We start from the raw sequence: 21,914 nt of genomic DNA, 5'->3' as shown, positions 1-21,914 counted from the left end.
GAGCGGAGTTCTTGTCCTAAGAAGATCTCAGACGCGTCCAGAGTAACCTTCTCTATCACAGTAACATAGAAATGTTTGTCAACATTATTATGCTCCAGGCAAAATGTGTTCTAGATAAGTGTCGATTTATAAGGCCTACATTTTCTAATTGACTCAATGGTTTACAATTATCAATCAAATCTTGGAGAATGATTAAGAGTACAAAAGCCCTTAAATTGATATATTTGTTAAATTAGTTTTAAAGTGATTTAGATAGACCTTTTTTTTATTTTCTTTTTTTTTAAATTATTTATTAATATTTAATACTCCATCTGTATTTGCTTTTGTTTTCTTTCTTTGGCGTTGAAAGTGCCTTGACTTTTTGTGTGAATAGAAATGTATTTAATATTTTTTATTATTAATATTTATTAATATTTAATACTCCATCTGTATTTGCTTTTGTTTTATTTATTTGATGTTGAAAGTTCCTTGACTTTTTGTGTGATTTATACATTTATTTTATATTTTTTATTATTATTATTATTAATATTTAAAACTCTATCTGTATTTGCTTTGGTTTTCTTTCTTTGACGTTGAAAGTGCCTTGACTTTTTGTGTGAATTATACATGTATTTCTTATGTATTATTAATATTATTAAATATTATTTTAATATGAAATACTCTATATGTAATTGCTTTGGTTTTATTTATTTGATGTTGAAAGTGCCTTCACTTTTTGTGTGAATTATAAATGTATTTCATATCTTTTATTATTATTATTTATTAATATTTAATACTCTATCTGTATTTGCTTTTGTTTTCTTTCTTTGATGTTGAAAGTGCCTTGACTTTTTATGTGAATTATAAATGTATTTCATATCTTTTATTATTATTATTTATTAATATTTAATACTCTATCTGTATTTTCTTTTGTTTTATTTCTGATGTTGAAAGTGCCTTCACTTTTTGTGTGAATTATAAATGTATTTTAAAGTAAGGCCTACATTTTCTAATTGGCTCAATGGTTTACAATTATCAATCAAATCCTGGAGAATGATTAAGAGTACAAAAGCCCTTAAATTGATATCTCTGTTAATTTTTTTAAAAGTGATTTAGATAGACCTTTTTGTTTTGTTTTTCGTTTTTTCATATTTTTTATTATCTATTAATATTTAATACTCTATCTGTATTTGCTTTGAATTTCTTTATTTGATGTTGAAAGTCCCTTGACTTTTTGTGTGAATATAAATGTATTTCATATTTATTATTATTATTATTTATTAATATTTAATAATCCATCTGTATTTGCTTTTGTTTTCTTTCTTTGATGTTGAAAGTGCTTTGATTTTTGTGAGAATTATAAATGTATTCCATATTTTTTATCATTATTTATTAATATTTAATACTCTATCTGTATTTGCTTTGGTTTTCTTTCTTCGACGTTGAAAGTGCCTTGACTTTTTGTGTGAATTATAAATGTATTTGATATTTTTTATTATTATTATGATTTATCCATATTTAATAGTCCATCTGTATTTGCTTTGGTTTTCTTTCTTTGACGTTGAATTATAAATGTATGTTTGTTGTTCAATTAAAAAACAAACAAAAAACAAAGATTTTAGGTTAAACGACCCCAAAAGGGACAAGCGGTAGAAAATGGATGGATGGATGGTCGCCTCGTTTAAAAAAAAATCCTCACATAAACAAGACATGGCGTGATGGGAGTCAGTAGCGCCCCCGTGCGTCCTTCATTGCAATGACAGAAAAGTCCAAATTGATTAAATTGTGGCGATATGTCCTGGTTATTTTTATATCTACCTGTTTAATGTTGTATTTTCTTTTTCTACTAAATAAGCTGTTTTTTTGTACGAAACGTCAATAAAACATTTAAAACAGCAGAAGCGTCTTCCAGGAAGTGACGTAATCTGCGCGCATGCGTAAACCGAGCGGATAGTGACAGCGACGAAATAAAGTACGCTTGTTGATGACGTCACCTGACGACACGTCACCACACGGAAGAAGGTCTTTCCAGTCCGACCTCCTGCTGCGGTACGAGAGCCGAGTCTTCGTCAAAATGGGTAATTTTCTCCAAACAATCGCATACGTGCGTCTATATACTTTACATTTAGCATTACAAACGCAAATGTTTGACTTTAGCCTGACAGTTTACACGTGGTTCGGCGAGCGAGCGCCATGCTAGCTGTTTTGCCCGGAGTAATGTTTGTTTTTTTGTGACGTCAACACTCTTTTAAATGGAATAATCATTGTTTTATTGTGACGTCAACACTCTTTTAAATGGAATAATCATTGTTTTGCTGTGACGTCAACACTCCTTTAACTCATGCAAGTGGTTGCAATGTGCATTGAAGAATAAGCACACTTGCTAAGATAATCCTGGCTAACCAGCTGGAATTTAAGTTAAGTTAAGTTAAAGTAGCAATGATTGTGTCACACACACGAGGTGTGGTGAAATGTCTCCTCTGCATATGACCCATCCTCTTGTTCACCCCCTGGGAGGTGAAGGGAGCAGTGAGCAGCAGCGGTGGCCGCGCCCGGGAATAATTTTTGGTGATTTAACCCCCAATTCCAAGCCTTGATGCTGAGTGCCAAACAGGGAGGTAATGGCTCCCATTTTTATAGTCTTTGGTATGACACGGCCGGGGTTTGAACTCACAACCTACCCATCTCAGGGCGGACACTCTAGCCACTGAGTAGGTTATGTTGTTATAACATTATTATTATTATTATTATTATTTTGTTTGTTTGTTTGTTTTAATGCATTTTTTAATCACAGAAACATTTGCTTTTTTTAATGACAGACACACAAAATATGCAATATTCCACCTGCTGCCCTCTGGGAAGCGCTACAGGTGCATTAAAACCAAAACAAACAGGCTAAAGAACAGCTTCTTCCCCAGGGCCATAACCATCCTGAACGGACTGCCCCATTGTCCCTCATAACTGCCTTCTCTTCGGTGCAATAACCCATTCCACCAACCACCCTGTTTTTGTTTTGTTTTTTCATGTATATATTCATTTCACACCATATTCATTGCACTTCTAAATTTTTTATATTTCTATATATTTGCACATTGTTTTTCTAGCATGCACACATCGCACTGTATGGAATGGCCTCAATCTCGTTACCTTGCGTAATGACAATAAAGCTGATTCTGATTCTGATTCTGACACATTTTTTAAAAAGTGTTATATTTGATGTGAAGTCATTGGAGCCTAAAATAGATCAATAATTCATAAAACCCTCCATCCATCCATATTCTATCGCCTGTCCTAGTGATGGGTTGATGAGGCGTCATGAAGCGTTTCGACACATTGCAAAACTGTATTGATACTGTGTCGATACTGTGTCACTAAATACTGACATCTGTTGGACATTAAAAATCCCTACAGGCAACCTATGGACCGACTCAACTGACACTGATTTTATGACCTAGTACAGTGGTTCTCAAATGGGGGTACGCTAGAGATGCGCGGTTTGCGGACACAACCGCGGAGTCCGCGGATTATCCGCGGATCGGGCGGATGAAATTTAAAAAAATAAGATTTTATCCGCGCGCGGGTCGGGTCGGGTGGATTAATTAGATATATATATATATATTTTTATTTATTTTTTTTTGCGGGTGGCAGTTAAACCAATTCGGAAATATATATACATAGTTAAATGTTGTTACCCACATACGAAAAACGAGCAGGCACCTGCTGCATATGCCACTACAGAAGAAAAAGAAAAGAAAAGAGATGGACACTTTTACGGAGCGGAGAAGGGACGCCTCGCCGGGGTCCGGGACCGAGGCCCCTTCCCCCGAGAGGGCCCCACCGGGAGCCGTAGCTGAGGCGATCCGCGAGAAGGGCCCGACGCACGTCCAGGGTCACTACCGCGCCCACCGCACCGACACCCCGCCTCGTCCGCCTTCGCCGCGGCCGGCGTCACGCGCAGCAGGTAAGCAGCTTACCTGCCCGCCACCCCCGTGGCCGGGGGCTCGTAACAGAGGTCACTCCGCGCGCTCCGCCCGCGCAGCTTACCTGCCCGCCACCCCTGTTGCCGGGGGCGCGTAACAGGGGTCACTCCGCGCGCAGTGCGCTCACGAAAGGGGTGGGGCTCACCCTGGTTGATATAGAGAGCAGGACGGTGGCCATGGAAGTCGGAACCCGCTAAGGAGTGTGTAACAACCCACCTGCCGAATCAACTAGCCCTGAAAATGGATGGCGCTGGAGCGTCGGGCCCATATACCCGGCCGTCGCCGGCAGCGAGACGCGCTTGGAGGTGCGCTCAGCGCGGCTCCCATATGATTGCGCACTGGTGTGCGTCTGGGTCGTGACAGCGTGGCACGCGAAAGTCTGTGCTGCATTGGATCAGTCTCCTTTCTTTAACAGGCAAAAGCTTTATAACCTCAGTGAGGTTATAAAGCTTGCGCACCAAACACGAAGCAAGGCCATGGTGCAGGAGAACAAAGGACTTCTTTCATTTAAGGTTTGTGATAAACCATCAAACTCATTCGTTAAAAGGACTCCATAGTAATATAAAGCAAATTTTTCTGGACATTATCATGCAAGAAAAGTTTATTTTTGGGACCGCGATCACCGCGTAATGATTTTTAAAGGTTGCATTACAAACATTTAACTGTCCCATGTGATCAGCCAGTGCGATTGGAAGTCCATGCTCAATTATTGCCTCCGTAAATAAAACTTCGGCATTTATCACATCCAAAGAATCTGTTTGGGCGACGAAAAACGTTGAAAGTTTTCCACTTGTATCGCTAGCAACGGCATTAGACTTGTGTTTTTTTGTCCCAACATGGTCTTTTACATCGCTAATTCCTCCGTGTCCGATCGAAAAATCTTGTCTGCACAAGGTGCAATTAGCGTAGTTTTCACCCTTTTTTTTTTTTTTTTTAATTAATGAAAAACCCGGAATAGGTTGATGAAAACCGTACGAATTACGGGAAAACCGGAGTAGTTGGCAGGCTCACTAATGCCTTGCATCATCTATATTAGATCGGGCGGATGGCGGGCGGGTGCAGTTCTGATCAAACGTTACATCGGGTGGATGGCGGATGGTTGACGACTTTCTGACGCGGTTGCGGATGAAATAAATTGCCTATCCGCGCATCTCTAGGGTACGCGTACCCCTGGGGGTACTTGAAGGTATGCCAAGGGGTACGTGAGATTTTTTAAAAATATTCTAAAAATAGCAACAATTCAAAAATCCTTTATAAATATATTTATTGAATAATACTTCAACAAAATATGAATGTAAGTTCATAAACTCCATGAAGCACAAGCTCAGGTTTGTCACTAAAATGTCTGTCAAAAAGAACTGTGAAAAGAAATGCAACAATGCAATATTCAGTGTTGACAGCTAGATTGTTTGTGGACATGTTCCATAAATATTGATGTTAAAGATTTTTTTTTTTTGTGAAGAAATGTTTAGAATTAAGTTCATGAATCTAGAAAAGAGGGCACTTTAAGTTGATTATTACTTCTAGGTGTAGAAATCTTTATAATTGAATCACTTGTTTATTTTTCAACAAGTTTTTAGCTATTTTTATATCTTTTTTTCCAAATAGTTCAAGACAGACCACTACAAATGAGCAATATTTTGCACTGTTATACAATTTAATAAATCAGAAACTGATGACATAGTGCTGTATTTTACTTCATCTTTTTTTTTTCAACCAAAAATGCTTTGCTCTGATTAGGGGGTACTTGAATTACCGTATTTTCCGCACCATAAGCCGCCCCGTGTTATAAGCCGCGCCTTCAATGAACGGCATATTTCAAAACTTTGTCCACCTATAAGCCGCCCCGTGTTATAAGCCGCATCTAACTGCGCTACAGGGAATGTCAAAAAAACAGTCAGATAGGTCAGTTAAACTTTAATAATATATTAAAAACCAGCGTTCTAACAACTCTGTTCACTCCCAAAATGTACGGTAATGTGCAAATGTGCAATCACAAACATAGTAAAATTCAAAATAGTGCAGAGCAATAGCAATAACTTAATGTTGCTCGAACGTTAATGTCACAACACACAAAATAAACATAACACTCACTTTCTGAAGTTATTCTTCATTCATAAATCCCTCGAATTCTTCTCCTACGGTGTCCGAATTAAAAAGTTGGGCGAATACGGGATCCAAAATGGCCGGCTCCGTCTCGTCGAAGTCATCAGAGTCAGTGTCGCTGTTGTTTTTCCAGCAGTTCCGTGAATCCTGCCTTCCGGAAAGCTCGGACCACAGTTGAGACCGAAATATCCGCCCAGGCATTTACGATCCACTGGCAGATGTTGGCGTATGTCGTCCGGCGCTGTCTCCCTGTCTTAGTGAATGTGTGTTCGCCTTCGGTCATCCATTGTTCCCACGCCGTTCGCAGTCATGCTTTAAATGCCTTGTTGACACCAATATCGAGCGGTTGGAGTTCTTTGGTTAATCCACCCGGAATGACGGCGAGTGTTGTATTTGTGTGCTTCACTTGTTTTTTGACACCATCTGTGATGTGGGCGCGCATGGAGTCGTATATCAACATGGACGGAGCTGCGTGAAAAAAGCCACCCGGCCTCTTCGCGTAAACTTCCCTTAACCACTCGCTCATCTTTTCTTCATCCATCCATCCCTTCGAGTTAGCTTTTATGATGACGCCGGCTGGAAAGTTCTCTTTTGGCAAGGTCTTACTTTTGAATATCACCATGGGTGGAAGTTTCTGGCCATTAGCATGGCAAGCTAGAACCACAGTGTGTCGCTTAGTAGGAGCCATTTTGTGGTCTTTACAGATGTAAACACACAAAGGAAATGAAACGTAATACCCGCGCGCTTCTTCTTCTATGGGGCGGGTGCTTACCTTGGCGTAGAAGAAGAAGCACTTCCTCTTCTACGGGGAAAAAAGATGGCGGCTGTTTACCGTAGTTGCGAGACCTAAACTTTATGAAAATGAATCTTAATATTAATCCATATATAAAGCGCACCGGGTTATAAGCCGCACTGTCAGCTTTTGAGTAAATTTGTGGTTTTTAGGTGCGGCTAATAGTGCGGAAAATACGGTAACTTAGAATTTAATGGCAGCAACACATTGCAAATATATATATATATATATATATATATGTGTATGTGTATATATATATATATATATATATATATATATGTGTATGTGTATATATATATATATATATATATATATATATATATGTATATATATATATGTATATATGTGTATGTATAAATGTAAAGTGGGAAGCTCTGCTTCAGTATACAAACTTTGTTATTTTGCATGCAGTCAGCTTTCAGCCCCTGGCCAAATTTTTTAAGCCCAATGCGGCCCACCAGTCAAAAAGATTTGACACCACTGGTTTAAATGATCAAAATTAGCTCAAATAAAATATTAGCATCATGCTACTGTTAGCATGATAACGTTAAAAAAGTTAGCATACATACAAAGATGGCCTAAAAATGTATTCTTAAAAAAGCCTTATGAAAATAATTTTTAGAAAATTATATTCATAATGTCCCGACCTCGGGATCTTTCTGTGTGGAGTTTGTATGTTCTCCCCGTGACTGCGTGGGTTCCCTCCGGGTACTCCGGCTTCCTCCCACCTCCAAAGACATGCACCTGGGGATAGGTTGATTGGCAACACTAAATTGGCCCTAGTGTGTGAATGTGAGTGTGAATGTTGTCTGTCTATCTGTGTTGGCCCTGCGATGAGGTGACGACTTGTCCAGGGTGTACACCGCCTTCTGCCTGAATGCAGCTGAGATAGGTACAAAAAAATTCACAGGGGGTACATTGCTGAAAAAAGGTTGAGAACCACTGACCTAGTATATACAATAATATAAACCAAGTCATTGTATTTCATTTAGGATTATTTCATAACTTCATTTAAATAAAAATATATTTTTTGTCTTTTTTAGATAGTCAATAAATAATGTGAACATGTATCATAACATGGAAATCTAAGAGAACGTGTTGTGAATGAGGATGCTTGTGGACCTGGAAATTTTTTTATTTTTTTTTTACACATTTTTATTAAAAAAAAAAAAACAGTTTTTCCAACGTATTCAATTTTAGACGCTTTCTCTTCTTAGTTATTATTTCTCCGGCTGTAGAAAAGACACGCTCACAGGGCACAGAGGAGGCGTCAGTGCGACACAGTTCGCGTATCGGTCACGTGACCAAAACAGCTCATGATCGGTCACGTGACTTTCTAAAAGCGGTACGCGCACCGACACAGGGTTTCGCTCTTTGAGCTCGACGCATCGGTGTTGCCGGACCCATCACTAGCCTGTCCCTTTTGGGGTGACGGGGGGCACTGGAGCCTATTTCAGCTCCAATCGGACGGAAGGCGGGGTACGCCCTGGACAAGTCGCCACCTCATCACAGGGCCAACACAGACAGACAACATTCACATTCACACACTAGGGACCATTTAGTGTTGCCAATCAACCTAAATTCATAAAACCAATTCATTATTAAGTACATTATTATTTTGAGCAATGACCATTTTTTAAAGGTCCATTTAAAATGATTGGGCTCCAGAAGAGCCATACTTTTTACAAGTATTAAAAATAATAATCTCTAGATCAACTTCAGATCTTTACATTGATTATGTTTTAATATTTTTTATTATAATATGTAATTTATTTTTTTATTTTATTTGTTAGCACCCCAAAAAATGTCAAAGTGTAATATTTGATGTGAAGTCATTGGAGCCTAAAATAGGTCAATAATTCATAAAAACAATGATTTCAATTCATTATTAATTTGAGCATTGGCAATTTTTTTTAAAACCTCCATCAGTGTGTGAATGGGTGAATGTGGAAATACTGTCAAAAGCGCTTTGAGTACCTTGAAGGTAGAAAAGCGCTATACAAGTATAACCCATTCACTATTCTGTCTCTCCCTGCAATGTTTGATCCTGTTCTGTCTCCCTGTAATGTGTTTCCCTGTCATGTTTGATCCTGTTCTGTCTCCCTGTAATGTCTCCCTGTCATGTTTGATCCTGTTCTGTCACCCTGACATGTTTGATCCTGTTCTGTCTCCCTGTAATGTGTCTCCCTGTCATGTTTGATCCTGTTCTGTCACCCTGACATGTTTGATCCTGTTCTGTGTGGGACAGCGTGGCGCAGTTGGGAGAGTGGCCGTGCCAGCAACCTGAGGGTTCCTGGTTCAATCCCCACTTTCTACCAACCTCGTCACGTCCGTTGTGTCCTTGAGCAAGACACTTCACCCTTGCTCCTGATGGGTGGTGGTTAGGGCCTTGCATGTCAGCTCCCGCCATCAGTGTGTGAATGTGTGTGTGAATGGGTGAATGTGGAAATAGTGTCAAAGCGCTTTGAGTACCTTGAAGGTAGAAAAGCGCTATACAAGTATAACCCATTCACCATTCTGTCTCTCCCTGCAATGTTTGATCCTGTTCTGTCTCCCTTTAATGTGTTTCCCTGTCATGTTTGATCCTGTTCTGTCTCCCTGTCATGTTTGATCCTGTTCTGTCACCCTGACATGTTTGATCCTGTTCTGTCTCCCTGTAATGTGTCTCCCTGTCATGTTTGATCCTGTTCTGTCACCCTGACATGTTTGATCCTGTTCTGTCTCCCTGACATGTTTGATCCTGTTCTGTCTCCCTGACATGTTTGATCCTGTTCTGTCTCCCTGACATGTTTGATCCTGTTCTGTCTCCCTGTCATGTTTGATCCTGTTCTGTCTCCCTGTAATGTGTCTCCCTGTCATGTTTGATCCTTGGCTACCCCTGTGGTAAATTTTAAATGTGCTCTATAAATAAAGTTGATTTGTTCTGTCACCCTGACATGTTTGATCCTGTTCTGTCTCCCTGCAATGTTTGATCCTGTTCTGTCTCCCTGTAATGTGTCTCCCTGTCATGTTTGATCCTGTTCTGTCACCCTGACATGTTTGATCCTGTTCTGTGTGGGAAAGCGTGGCGCAGTTGGGAGAGTGGCCGTGCTAGCAACCTGAGGGTTGCTGGTTCAATCCCCACTTTCTACCAACCTCGTCACGTCCGTTGTGTCCTTGAGCAAGACACTTCACCCTTGCTCCTGATGGGTGGTGGTTAGGGCCTTGCATGGCAGCTCCCGCCATCAGTGTGTGAATGTGGAAATAGTGTCAAAGCGCTTTGAGTACCTTGAAGGTAGAAAAGTGCTATACAAGTATAACCCATTCACCATTCTGTCTCCCTGTCATGTTTGATCCTGTTCTGTCTCCCTGTCATGTTTGATCCTGTTCTGTCTCCCTGTAATGTTTGATCCTGTTCTGTCTCCCTGTAATGTTTGTCTGCTCTTGAATGGGATTGTGCTGAAATCCTGTTCTGTCTCCCTGTCATGTTTGATCCTGTTCGGTCTCCCTGTCATGTTTGATCCTGTTCTGTCTCCCTGTGGTGTTATGTCTGCTCTTGAATGGGATTGTGCTGAAAATATGAATTTCCCCTCAGAGATTATCAAAGTACTTCTAATTCTGATCTCTCTCCCCCCCCCTCTCCCCAGGTGGTTTCTTCTCAAGTCTGTTCTCGGGCCTCTTTGGCACCAAGGAGATGAGGATCTTGATACTGGGTTTGGACGGCGCGGGGAAGACCACCATTCTGTATCGGCTGCAGGTCGGCGAGGTCGTCACCACCATTCCCAGTAAGTGCATCACGACCCAGCGGCGGCACAAATTCCACCCGGGGCCCCTTTTTAAACCTTGTGATATCAAGCGGATTGCCCAGGCTCGGTAGTCAGCACGCTGGCCTCTGACGCTGGTGACCTGGGTTTGTGTTTGCTCGGAGCTGTAGGAAGAACTCAAGGAACTCTTCACACCTTTTAAGTAAAAATACTCACCTAGCTTGCTCTCTGTTGACTTTGACTGATGACATTGGACGGCTTGATGACCATCTTACCCAAATTACACTTGGAGACTTTGCAGAGATCCACTTGTAACTTACACATATTCATTTTTTACACTACTAAATCACTAAAGTCAGTCTTGCATAGTGACTGGGGCAACCTACAGTGTAACCCCGCATACGGTGATTAGAAATAAACTGTTTGCACCATAGACATGTTATAAGTAGAAGCAACATTGGCTGCTGTGACGCTAGAAATTGGCCGCCATCTTGAAGTGGTGATGAGGAGCCGGCGAGCAGCCTAAACTGACAGTTGACAGGTAGAAAACAAAGATGCTAAACTGACAGTTGACAGGTAGAAAATAAAGATGCTAAACTGACAGTTGACAGGTAGAAACAAAGATGCTAGACTGACAGTTGACAGGTAGAAACAAAGATGCTAAACTGACAGTTGACAGGTAGAAAACAAAGATGCTAAACTGACAGTTGACAGGTAGAAAACAAAGATGCTAAACTGACAGTTGACAGGTAGAAAACAAAGATGCTAAACTGACAGTTGACAGGTAGAAAACGGATGCTAAACTGACAGTTGACAAGTAGAAAACAAAGGTGCTAAACTGACAGTTGACAGGTAGAAAACAAAGGTGCTAAACTGACAGTTGACAGGTAGAAAACAAAGATGCTAAACTGGCACTTGACAGGTAGAAAACAAAGATGCTAAACTGACAGTTGACAGGTAGAAAACAAAGATGCTAAACTGACACTTGACAGGTAGAAAACAAAGATGCTAAACTGACACTTGACAGGTAGAAAACAAAGATGCTAAACTGACAGTTGACAGGTAGAAAACAAAGATGCTAAACTGACAGTTGACAGATAGAAAACAAAGATGCTAAACTGACAGTTGACAGGTAGAAAACAAAGATGCTAAACTGACAGTTGACAGGTAGAAAACAAAGATGCTAAACTGACAGTTGACAGGCAGAAAACAAAGATGCTAAACTGACAGTTGACAGGTAGAAACAAAGATGGTGTTCAGCCTTTTTCTGCTCAAATGAGCGGACTGTTGAAAATAGGAATCGGGGCATTACTTTTCACAAGTAAGATTGAACTTTAACGTACTATTGGTTGTATTTTGTGAAAACAAGAGTATGACCATAATAGAATTGCTTGTCAATGAAATTAATTACATTTAAAAATGTCATACTTGAATAACATAAAGTTGAAATAAATGATGAAGATAAAGATTGTAAAAGACAACAGGGGTAAAAGTTATGTTTATGTTGAAGTATTTGGCAGACGTTTTATCCAAAGCGAAGTACATAAAAAATACATATAAAAGGTAGTACTAGACAGTACTTTGATTCCTTCAGAAGAGTTCCCTCAGGAAAATTAAAATGTATCAATCAGTGAAAACATGATCATTTAAGGGAAGAATGTAATAGAAAATATCAATACAAAGTGTCAAGACAGAATAAACTCTGCTGCTGCAGCAACAGAGATACAGTCTATAAGATGTATAGATATCTAATGTATTCATACATTGTTTATGTAGCATGTATATATAACTTAATCATATTGTTTCTTCAACTTTCTCCTTCTTTGTGGGTTAAAAAAGTAGCTATGTTCAATTCGTCCGTGGCTCAAAGCAGTGAGTATCCAATCACAGGACGTGTGAAGAAGGCCTTACTGACAACGCGTGATCTGATTGGCTTTTTCCAACCACTAGTGTGCCGTGAGATACTGTCTGGTGTGCCGTGGGAGATGATCTCAGTTCACCTATTTGGGTTAAAAATATGTTTTGCAAAGCAGTAATTATAGTCTGCAAATGATGTGTTGTTGTTGAGTGTCGGTGCTGTCTAGAGCAACCATGTACCGTATTTTCCGCACCATAAGGCGCCCTGGGTTATAAGCCGCGCCTTCAATGAACGGCATATTTCAAAACTTTGTCCACCTATAAGACGCCCCCCGTGTTATAAGCCGCATCTAACTGCGCTAAAGGAATGTCAAAAAAACAGTCAGATAGGTCAGTCAAACTTTAATAATATATTAAAAACCAGCGTGATGTGGGCGCGCACGGAGTCGTATATCAACATGGACGGAGCTGCGTGAAAAAAGCCACCCGGCCTCTTCGCGTAAACTTACCTTAACCACTCGCTCATCTTTTCTTCATCCATCCCTTCGAGTTAGCTTTTATGATGACGCCGGCTGGAAAGGTCTCTTTTGGCAAGGTCTTCCTTTTGAATATCACCATGGGTGGAAGTTTCTGGCCATTAGCATGGCAAGCTAGAACCACAGTGAAGGATGACTTCTCATTCCCTGTGGTGCGAATATTCACCGTACGTGCTCCCGTTGTATCCACAGTGCGGTTCACAGGAATATCAAAAGTCAGTGGAACCTCGTCCGTCCATGTTGATAATGTTCTCTGGCCGGATCTTTTTTTCAGCTATCTTGTTTTTACAATATGCACGGAAAGTAGCCAGCTTTTCTTGAAAGTCTTTAGGCAGTTGCTGTGAAATAGTAATCCGTGTGCGGATGGAGAGATTGCGTCTTTTCATGAACCGGATCCCTGTCGCTTAGTAGGAGCCATTTTGTGGTCTTTACAGATGTAAACACACAAAGGAAATGAAACGTAATATTCGCGCGCTTCTTCTTCTTCTACGCGGGCGGGTGGTTGCTTACAGTAGAAGAAGAAGCGCTTCCTGTTCTATGGGGGCGGGTGCTTACCTTGGCGGTTGCTTGCGTAGAAGAAGAAGCACTTCCTCTTCTACGGGGAAAAAAGATGGCGGCTGTTTACCGTAGTTGCGAGACCGAAACTTTATGAAAATGAATCTTAATATTTATCCATATATAAAGCGCACCGGGTTATAAGGCGCACTGTCAGCTTTTGAGACAATTTGTGGTTTTTAGGTGCGCCTTATAGTGCGGAAAATACGGTAATACTCTTCCATATCAGTAGGTGGCAGCCGGTAGCTAATTGCTTTGTAGATGTCGGGAGGCAGTGTGCAGGTAAAAAAGGTGTCTAATGCTTAAACCAAAAAATAAACAAAAGGTGAGTGCCGCTAAGAAAAGGCATTGAAGCTTAGGGAAGGCTATGCAGAACCAAACTAAAACTGAACTGGCTACAAAGTGAACAAAAACAGAATGTTGGACAACAGCAAAGACTTACTGTGGAGTAAAGACAAAGTACATCCGAACATGACATGACAATCAACAATGTCCCTACAAAGAAGGATAAAAACAACAGAAATATTCTTGATTGCTAAAACAAAGTAGAAGCGGGAAATATCGCTCAAAAGGAAGACATGAAACTGCTACAAAAAAAGAGAAAAAGCCACCAAAATAGGAGTGCAAGACAAGAAGTAAAACACTACACACAGGAAAACAGCCCAAATAAGTCAGGGTGTGATGTGACAGTACACCTACTTTGAGACAAGAGCTATAGTGATGCATGCTTGGTTATGCTTTAAAGTCATATCCAACAATTGCGACATCGACTTTTTACTGTCAACTGAGTTTCGTTTTTTTAGTGATTTCTGCTGGTGGTGTGCCTCCGCATTTTTTCCACGCAAAAAGTGTTCCTTGGCTCAAAAAAGGTTGGAAAAACACTGATTTATGGCAATTATCTATCAACTGTATGTGCCCGTTCCCTTAGAGTGCACAGACAGTGTTGGTTCTGAAGGCCCCGGGCAGATTAAAGATGACTTATCTTGAATTATGGTGATGATTTGTGGTTATGCTTGTAGCAGTCACCTACTACTACTACATAGGGCTGCAACTAACAACTGATTTGATAATCGATTAATCGATTAATAATCGGATAAAAGAGACAAACTACATTTCTATCCTTTCCAGTATTTTATTGGGGGGAAAAACAGCATACTGGCGCCATTCTTATTCTTATTAGGGCCCGCATGGCCCATTGTATAAGGACTCCCAAAGGGAGTCCTTATGCAATGGGACATAAGGACCTATTGAATTTGTAAGGTTTTATTAGGGCCCGCATGGCCCATTGTATAAGGACTCCCAAAGGGAGTCCTTATGCAATGGGACATAAGGACCTATTGAATTTGTAAGGTTTTATTATTCTTTATTCTTCCGCTGCCACTTTAAACTGTAATTTGACCCACTTAACATGCTTCAAAACTCACCATATTTGACCCACACATCAGGACCTGTGAAAATGGCGTTTTTAAAAAAAAAAACGAACCACAAAACTCAAAATTGCGCTCTAGTGCCCCCTACAAAAAAAAAAAACTAGACTGCCTGTAACTCCCACTAGGAAGGTCATGAAACAAAAACCTTTATGTAGGTGTGACTTAGACCTAGATTTCATAATAGTATATTCTCGGGCAAAAATCAACAGGAAGTTGGCAATTCCCCCCTTCAAGACAAAAAAGTACTAAAAACAGTCACTTTTGCCTCTTTGAGCTGTAATTTGACCCCCTTAACATGCTTCAAAACTCACCGAACTGAACACACACATCAGGACTGGCAAAAATTGTGATCTAATAAAAAAAACCTAACCCCAAATCTCAAAATTGTGCTCTAGCGCAATTTTTTAATGAAACGCACAAAAAACTGCTCCTCGGATGGAAAAAACTGACAAAACTGCCTGTAACTCTCCCTGGGAAGGTCGGAGAGACATGAAACAAAAACCTCTATGTAGGTCTCACTTAGACCTACATTTCATAAATTGACAACCCCCAGCAAAAATCAACAGGAAGTTTGCTATTCCCCCTTCAAAACAATTTTTTTGTAAAAACCGGTCACCTTCCTTCAAAAACTATCTCCTCTGAGCACGTTTGTCGTTTCGGCTTCAAACTAACACAGGAGAGAGATTAAACCCTTGTGTATAAAATAACGGAACAGCCTTTTAATACCTGCTCCGGTTTTGATTTTATGACCCTTCAAAGACCCGCTGCGCTGATGCTGCTGCGCTGCTGTTTTTTTAAGATGGCTGCTTAAAAGCAGGAAGCACCAACGTGCCCACACAATGCAGACAAGGTAGGTACACTAGACAAAAGTCTTGGGACACTTCAGACTAAAAGTAGACAAAAGTATTGGGACACTTAGGACTAGCACCTGCCAAATACGCGGGCCCGACCAATGCTGCTTGCAGCTTTAATTATTCTTTATTCTTTATTCTTCCGCCGCCACTTTAAACTGTAATTTGACCCACTTAACATGCTTCAAAACTCACCATATTTGACCCACACATCAGGACCTGCGAAAATTGCCTTTAAAAAAAAAACCGAACCACAAAACTCAAAATTGCGCTCTAGCGCCCCCTACGGAAAAAAAAACTAGACTGCCTGTAACTCCCACTAGGAAGGTCGGAGAGACATGAAACAAAAACCTTTATGTAGGTGTGACTTGGACCTAGATTTCATAATAGTATATTCTCGGGCAAAAATCAACAGGAAGTTCCCCCTTCAAGACAAAAAAGTACTAAAAACAGTCACTTTTGCCTCTTTGAGCTGTAATTTGACCCCCTTAACATGCTTCAAAACTCACCGAACTGAACACACACATCAGGACTGGCAAAAATTGTGATCTAATAAAAAACCTAACCCCAAATCTCAAAATTGTGCTCTAGCGCAATTTTTTAATGAAACGCACAAAAAACTGCTCCTCGGATGGAAAACACTGACAAAACTGCCTGTAACTCTCCCTGGGAAGGTCGGAGAGACATGAAACAAAAACCTCTATGTAGGTCTCACTTAGACCTACATTTCATAAATTGACAACCCCCAGCAAAAATCAACAGGAAGTTTGCTATTCCCCCTTCAAAACAATTTTTTTGTAAAAACCGGTCACCTTCCTTCAAAAACTATCTCCTCTGAGCGCGTTTGTCGTTTCGGCTTCAAACTAACACAGGAGAGAGATTAAACCCTTGTGTATAAAATAACAGAACAGCCTTTTAATACCTGCTCCGGTTTTGATTTTATGACCCTTCAAAGACCCGCTGCGCTGCTGTTTTTTTAAGATGGCTGCTTAAAAGCAGGAAGCACCAACGTGCCCACACAATGCAGACAAGGTAGGTACACTAGACAAAAGTCTTGGGACACTTCAGACTAAAAGTAGACAAAAGTATTGGGACACTTAGGACTAGCACCTGCCAAATACGAGGGCCCGACCAATGCTGCTTGATTTTGATTATTGTTTCTCAGCTGTTTGTACATGTTGCAGTTTATAAATAAAGGTTTAGTTAAAAAAGTAGCCTCTGCGCATAGCATAGATCCAACGAATCGATGACTAAATTAATCGCCAACTATTTTTATAATCGATTAGTTGCCCTACTACTACTACACGGTTATTTGTTTTGTCTTTGCAGCAATCGGCTTTAATGTGGAGACTGTCACATACAAGAATCTGAAGTTCCAGGTTTGGGATCTGGGAGGACAGACCAGTATCAGGTACACAAGAAAAGCAGACAAGCACAGTTCTCCTCAGCTGACTGCCTCCTCCACTCAGGCCCTACTGGAGATGTTACTACTCCAACACGGACGCCGTCATCTACGTGGTGGACAGCAGCGACCGCGACAGAATGGGCATCTCAAAGTCTGAGCTGGTGGCCATGTTGGAGGCGAGTGGCGCCACTCCCTCCCGATAATAGCTGAGGGGGGTTTAGCAGCGTTGTCATGGTTACTTGTGTCCAGGAGGAGGAGCTGAAGAAGGCCATCCTGGTGGTGTTTGCAAACAAACAAGACATGGACCAGGCCATGACGCCCACCGAGGTGGCCAACGCACTCGGTCTCCCCGCCCTCAAAGACAGGAAGTGGCAGATCTTCAAGACCTCGGCCACCAAGGGCACAGGCCTGGACGAAGCAATGGAGTGGTAAGCTACAATTAGAGATGTCCCATTAATGCTTTAAAATGTAATATCGGAAATGATCGGTATCGGTTTCAAAAAGTAAAATGTATGACTTTTTAAAAGGCCGTAGGGAGAAGTACAGAGCGCCAATAAACCTTAAGGCCCAGTCTCATAATATCTACAGCTTTTCACACACACAAGTGAATGCCAAGCATACTTGGTCAACAGCCATACAGGTCACACTGAGGGTGGCCGTATAAACAAGTTTAACACTGTTACAAATATGCGCCACACTGTGAACCCACACCAAACAAGAATGACAAACACATTTCGGGAGAACATCCGCACCGTACCACAACAGAACAAATACCCAGAACCCTTTGCAGCACTAACTCTTCCAGGACGCTACAATATACACCCCGCCTCCACTTCAACCTCCTCATGCTCTCTCAGGGAGAGCATATCCCAAATTCCAAGCTGCTGTTTTGAGAGGCATGTTAAAAAAAAAAGACTGCACTTTGTATATGGCGTCACATTAGTGCCAAAAATCCGAGCGCATAAAAACTGTTATCGCGCGCTGATTCTCCACTTGTCGCGCGCGCGTGGTGCCTTTCTGTGCGCGCGCGGTGCCTTTCTGCGTGCTCTGTGTACTCTTGGCATCTCTCCTCGTGCTGTCATGTTTCTTTTTGGCACTTTGGGGGCGGGTATGCTTAGACGGCCCCTTCTTTCTGATTGGCTGTGAGCATTTTTCATATGACCAATCATTCTCCAGCGTAGCAACGTTGTAGCCATCTTACCTCGGACATCTAGCCTCAATCATTACATTGATGTCAATGGTACATGTACTAATTAAATTACCATAACTTGCTCGATTTTCGACCAATTTACAAACGGTTTGCCTTGTTACAAATCTTATTACATGTAGATATGACATTGGATGCTGTACCTGTTGAAATGACCTCTTTCGCTTTAAAAAAAAAAGACTTAATTGTGCAACATAGTTGTGTAGGGTCAGTGTTAGTCAGTTCTCTGATTATTTTAAACTGTTTCAGAATACATTATTGAAAGGCTATTTTTAACATTTTAAAAACAAAATTCAAATATTTCATTAATTTTATGGCTGAATCAAAAGAAATTCCATAAATTAGAAAACAAATGTTCAAGAAGAAGTGAAAATACAAAATAATGTTATGGTTGGATGTTATTGCTGGTGGACCAGTTCTGGCTGAAAGATGTGATTATGGTGTTTGTTGTCTTATTATTTATTTGGGTCACATTTTGTATTACCGTATTTTCCGCACCATAAGCCGCCCTGGGTTATAAGCCGCGCCTTCAATGAACGGCATATTTCAAAACTTTGTCCACCTATAAGCCGCCCCGTGTTATAAGCCGCATCTAACTGCGCTAAAGGAATGTCAAAAAAACAGTCAGATAGGTCAGTCAAACTTTAATAATATATTAAAAACCAGCGTGATGTGGGCGCGCATGGAGTCGTATATCAACATGGACGGAGCTGCGTGAAAAAAGCCACCCGGCCTCTTCGCGTAAACTTACCTTAACCACTCGCTCATCTTTTCTTCATCCATCCATCCCTTCGAGTTAGCTTTTATGATGACGCCGGCTGGAAAGGTCTCTTTTGGCAAGGTCTTCCTTTTGAATATCACCATGGGTGGAAGTTTCTGGCCATTAGCATGGCAAGCTAGAACCACAGTGAAGGATGACTTCTCATTCCCTGTGGTGCGAATATTCACCGTACGTGCTCCCGTTGTATCCACAGTGCGGTTCACAGGAATATCAAAAGTCAGTGGAACCTCGTCCATGTTGATAATGTTCTCTGGCCGGATCTTTTTTTCAGCTATCTTGTTTTTACAATATGCACGGAAAGTAGCCAGCTTTTCTTGAAAGTCTTTAGGCAGTTGCTGTGAAATAGTAGTCCGCGTGCGGATGGAGAGATTGCGTCTTTTCATGAACCGGAAACCTGTCGCTTAGTAGGAGCCATTTTGTGGTCTTTACAGATGTAAACACACAAAGGAAATGAAACGTAATATCCGCGCGCTTCTTCTTCTTCTTCTACGCGGGCGGGTGGTTGCTTACAGTAGAAGAAGAAGCGCTTCCTGTTCTATGGGGGCGGGTGCTTACCTTGGCGGTTGCTTGCGTAGAAGAAGAAGCACTTCCTCTTCTACGGGGAAAAAAGATGGCGGCTGTTTACCGTAGTTGCGAGACCGAAACTTTATGAAAATGAATCTTAATATTAATCCATATATAAAGCGCACCGGGTTATAAGCCGCACTGTCAGCTTTTGAGTAAATTTGTGGTTTTTAGGTGCGGCTAATAGTGCACATTGTATTGTGTTTATGTGGTATGAAATAACCTTCATCAGCGCGCGACATTTTTTTATCCACTTCTTCCTCCGTAAATCTTGATACATATTGACGATGACCCGCCCTGCTATACTTCTGATTGGCTCTGAGCATTTTTCGCCTGACCAATCAGAAAGAAGGGGCCGTCTATGCATACCCGACCCAAAGTGCCAAAAAGAAACATGACAGCGCGAGGAGAGATGCCAGGAGTACACAGAGCGCGCAGAAAGGCACCACGCGCGCAAAAGGGTGTCGCGCGCACGAAGTGGAAAATCAGCGCGCGATAACAGTTCTTATGCGCTCGGATTTTTGGCACTAATGTGACGCCATATTTGTGACTTCAATAATAAATATGGCAGTGCCATGTTGGCACTTTTTCCATAACTTGAGTTGATTTATTTTGGAAAACCTTGTTACATTGTTTACTGCATCACAACAACATTAGGCATAATAATGTGTTCATTCCACCACTGTATATATCGTATCGGAATCGGTAATTAAGAGTTGGACAATATCGACAAAAAAGCCATTATCGGACATCTCTATTAATTAGTATTAACATATATATGTTTTTTTTTATTGTTTTGCACTATTTTTCAATAATACAATTTTTTACTGTACAATCAATGTACGTTAAGAATTTCTCACGTTTCTATAGACTTTGCCAATCCTTTAAGTGACTTTTTCTTTATTATAAAGGACAAGCAAAACATTTACCGTATTTTCCGCACTATTAGCCGCACCTAAAAACCACAAATTTACTCAAAAGCTGACAGTGCGGCTTATAACCCGGTGCGCTTTATATATGGATTAATATTAAGATTCATTTTCATAAAGTTTCGGTCTCGCAACTACGGTAAACAGCCGCCATCTTTTTTCCCCGTAGAAGAGGAAGTGCTTCTTCTTCTACGCAAGCAACCGCCAAGGTAAGCACCCGCCCCCATAGAACAGGAAGCGCTTCTTCTTCTACTGTAAGCAACCACCCGCCCCCATAGAAGAAGAAGAAGCGCGCGGATATTACGTTTCATTTCCTTTGTGTGTTTACATCTGTAAAGACCACAAAATGGCTCCTACTAAGCGACAGGTTTCCGGTTCATGAAAAGACGCAATCTCTCCATCCGCACACGGACTACTATTTCACAGCAACTGCCTAAAGACTTTCAAGAAAAGCTGGCTACTTTCCGTGCATATTGTAAAAACAAGATAGCTGAAAAAAAGATCCGGCCAGAGAACATTATCAACATGGACGAGGTTCCACTGACTTTTGATATTCCTGTGAACCGCACTGTGGATACAACGGGAGCACGTACGGTGAATATTCGCACCACAGGGAATGAGAAGTCATCCTTCACTGTGGTTCTAGCTTGCCATGCTAATGGCCAGAAACTTCCACCCATGGTGATATTCAAAAGGAAGACCTTGCCAAAAGAGACCTTTCCAGCCGGCGTCATCATAAAAGCTAACTCGAAGGGATGGATGGATGAAGAAAAGATGAGCGAGTGGTTAAGGTAAGTTTACGCGAAGAGGCCGGGTGGCTTTTTTCACGCAGCTCCGTCCATGTTGATATACGACTCCATGCGCGCCCACATCACGCTGGTTTTAATATATTATTAAAGTTTGACTGACCTGACTGTTTTTTTGACATTCCTTTAGCGCAGTTAGATGCGGCTTATAACACGGGGCGGCTTATAGGTGGACAAAGTTTTGAAATATGCCGTTCATTGAAGGCGCGGCTTATAACCCAGGGCAGCTTATGGTGCGGAAAATACGGTAGCATCTTTTTCTGGTGTTATTGAAGACCGTACTCATGTTTAGAGACTCTTTTCTTCTGTCTGCACTTTTTTTTTTTCCCATAACTTGAGTTGATTTATTTTGGGAAACCTTGTTACATTGTTTAATGCATCACAACAACATT

The 21,914-nt window shown here is 41.0% G+C and overlaps 1 protein-coding gene across 1 annotated transcript in view; it reads left to right on the top strand.

Moving 5' to 3' along the window:
• Positions 1-1,922: 1,922 nt before the first annotated feature.
• arl1 (ADP-ribosylation factor-like 1) overlaps positions 1,923-21,914 on the top strand; it is a 20,607-nt gene continuing 615 nt past the window's right edge. The window contains exons 1-5 of the mRNA XM_061983619.1: positions 1,923-2,057; positions 10,485-10,622; positions 17,160-17,241; positions 17,300-17,411; positions 17,485-17,663. Coding sequence (XP_061839603.1) covers positions 1,964-2,057; positions 10,485-10,622; positions 17,160-17,241; positions 17,300-17,411; positions 17,485-17,663 — 605 coding nt within the window. The 5' untranslated portion in view covers positions 1,923-1,963. The remainder of the gene's footprint in view (positions 2,058-10,484; positions 10,623-17,159; positions 17,242-17,299; positions 17,412-17,484; positions 17,664-21,914) is intronic.

The sequence above is a fragment of the Nerophis lumbriciformis genome, linkage group LG25 (genome assembly GCF_033978685.3).
Source record: "Nerophis lumbriciformis linkage group LG25, RoL_Nlum_v2.1, whole genome shotgun sequence".
Classification (NCBI taxonomy): Eukaryota; Metazoa; Chordata; class Actinopteri; order Syngnathiformes; family Syngnathidae; genus Nerophis; species Nerophis lumbriciformis.
This window is presented reverse-complemented; position numbering and strand designations above follow the sequence as displayed.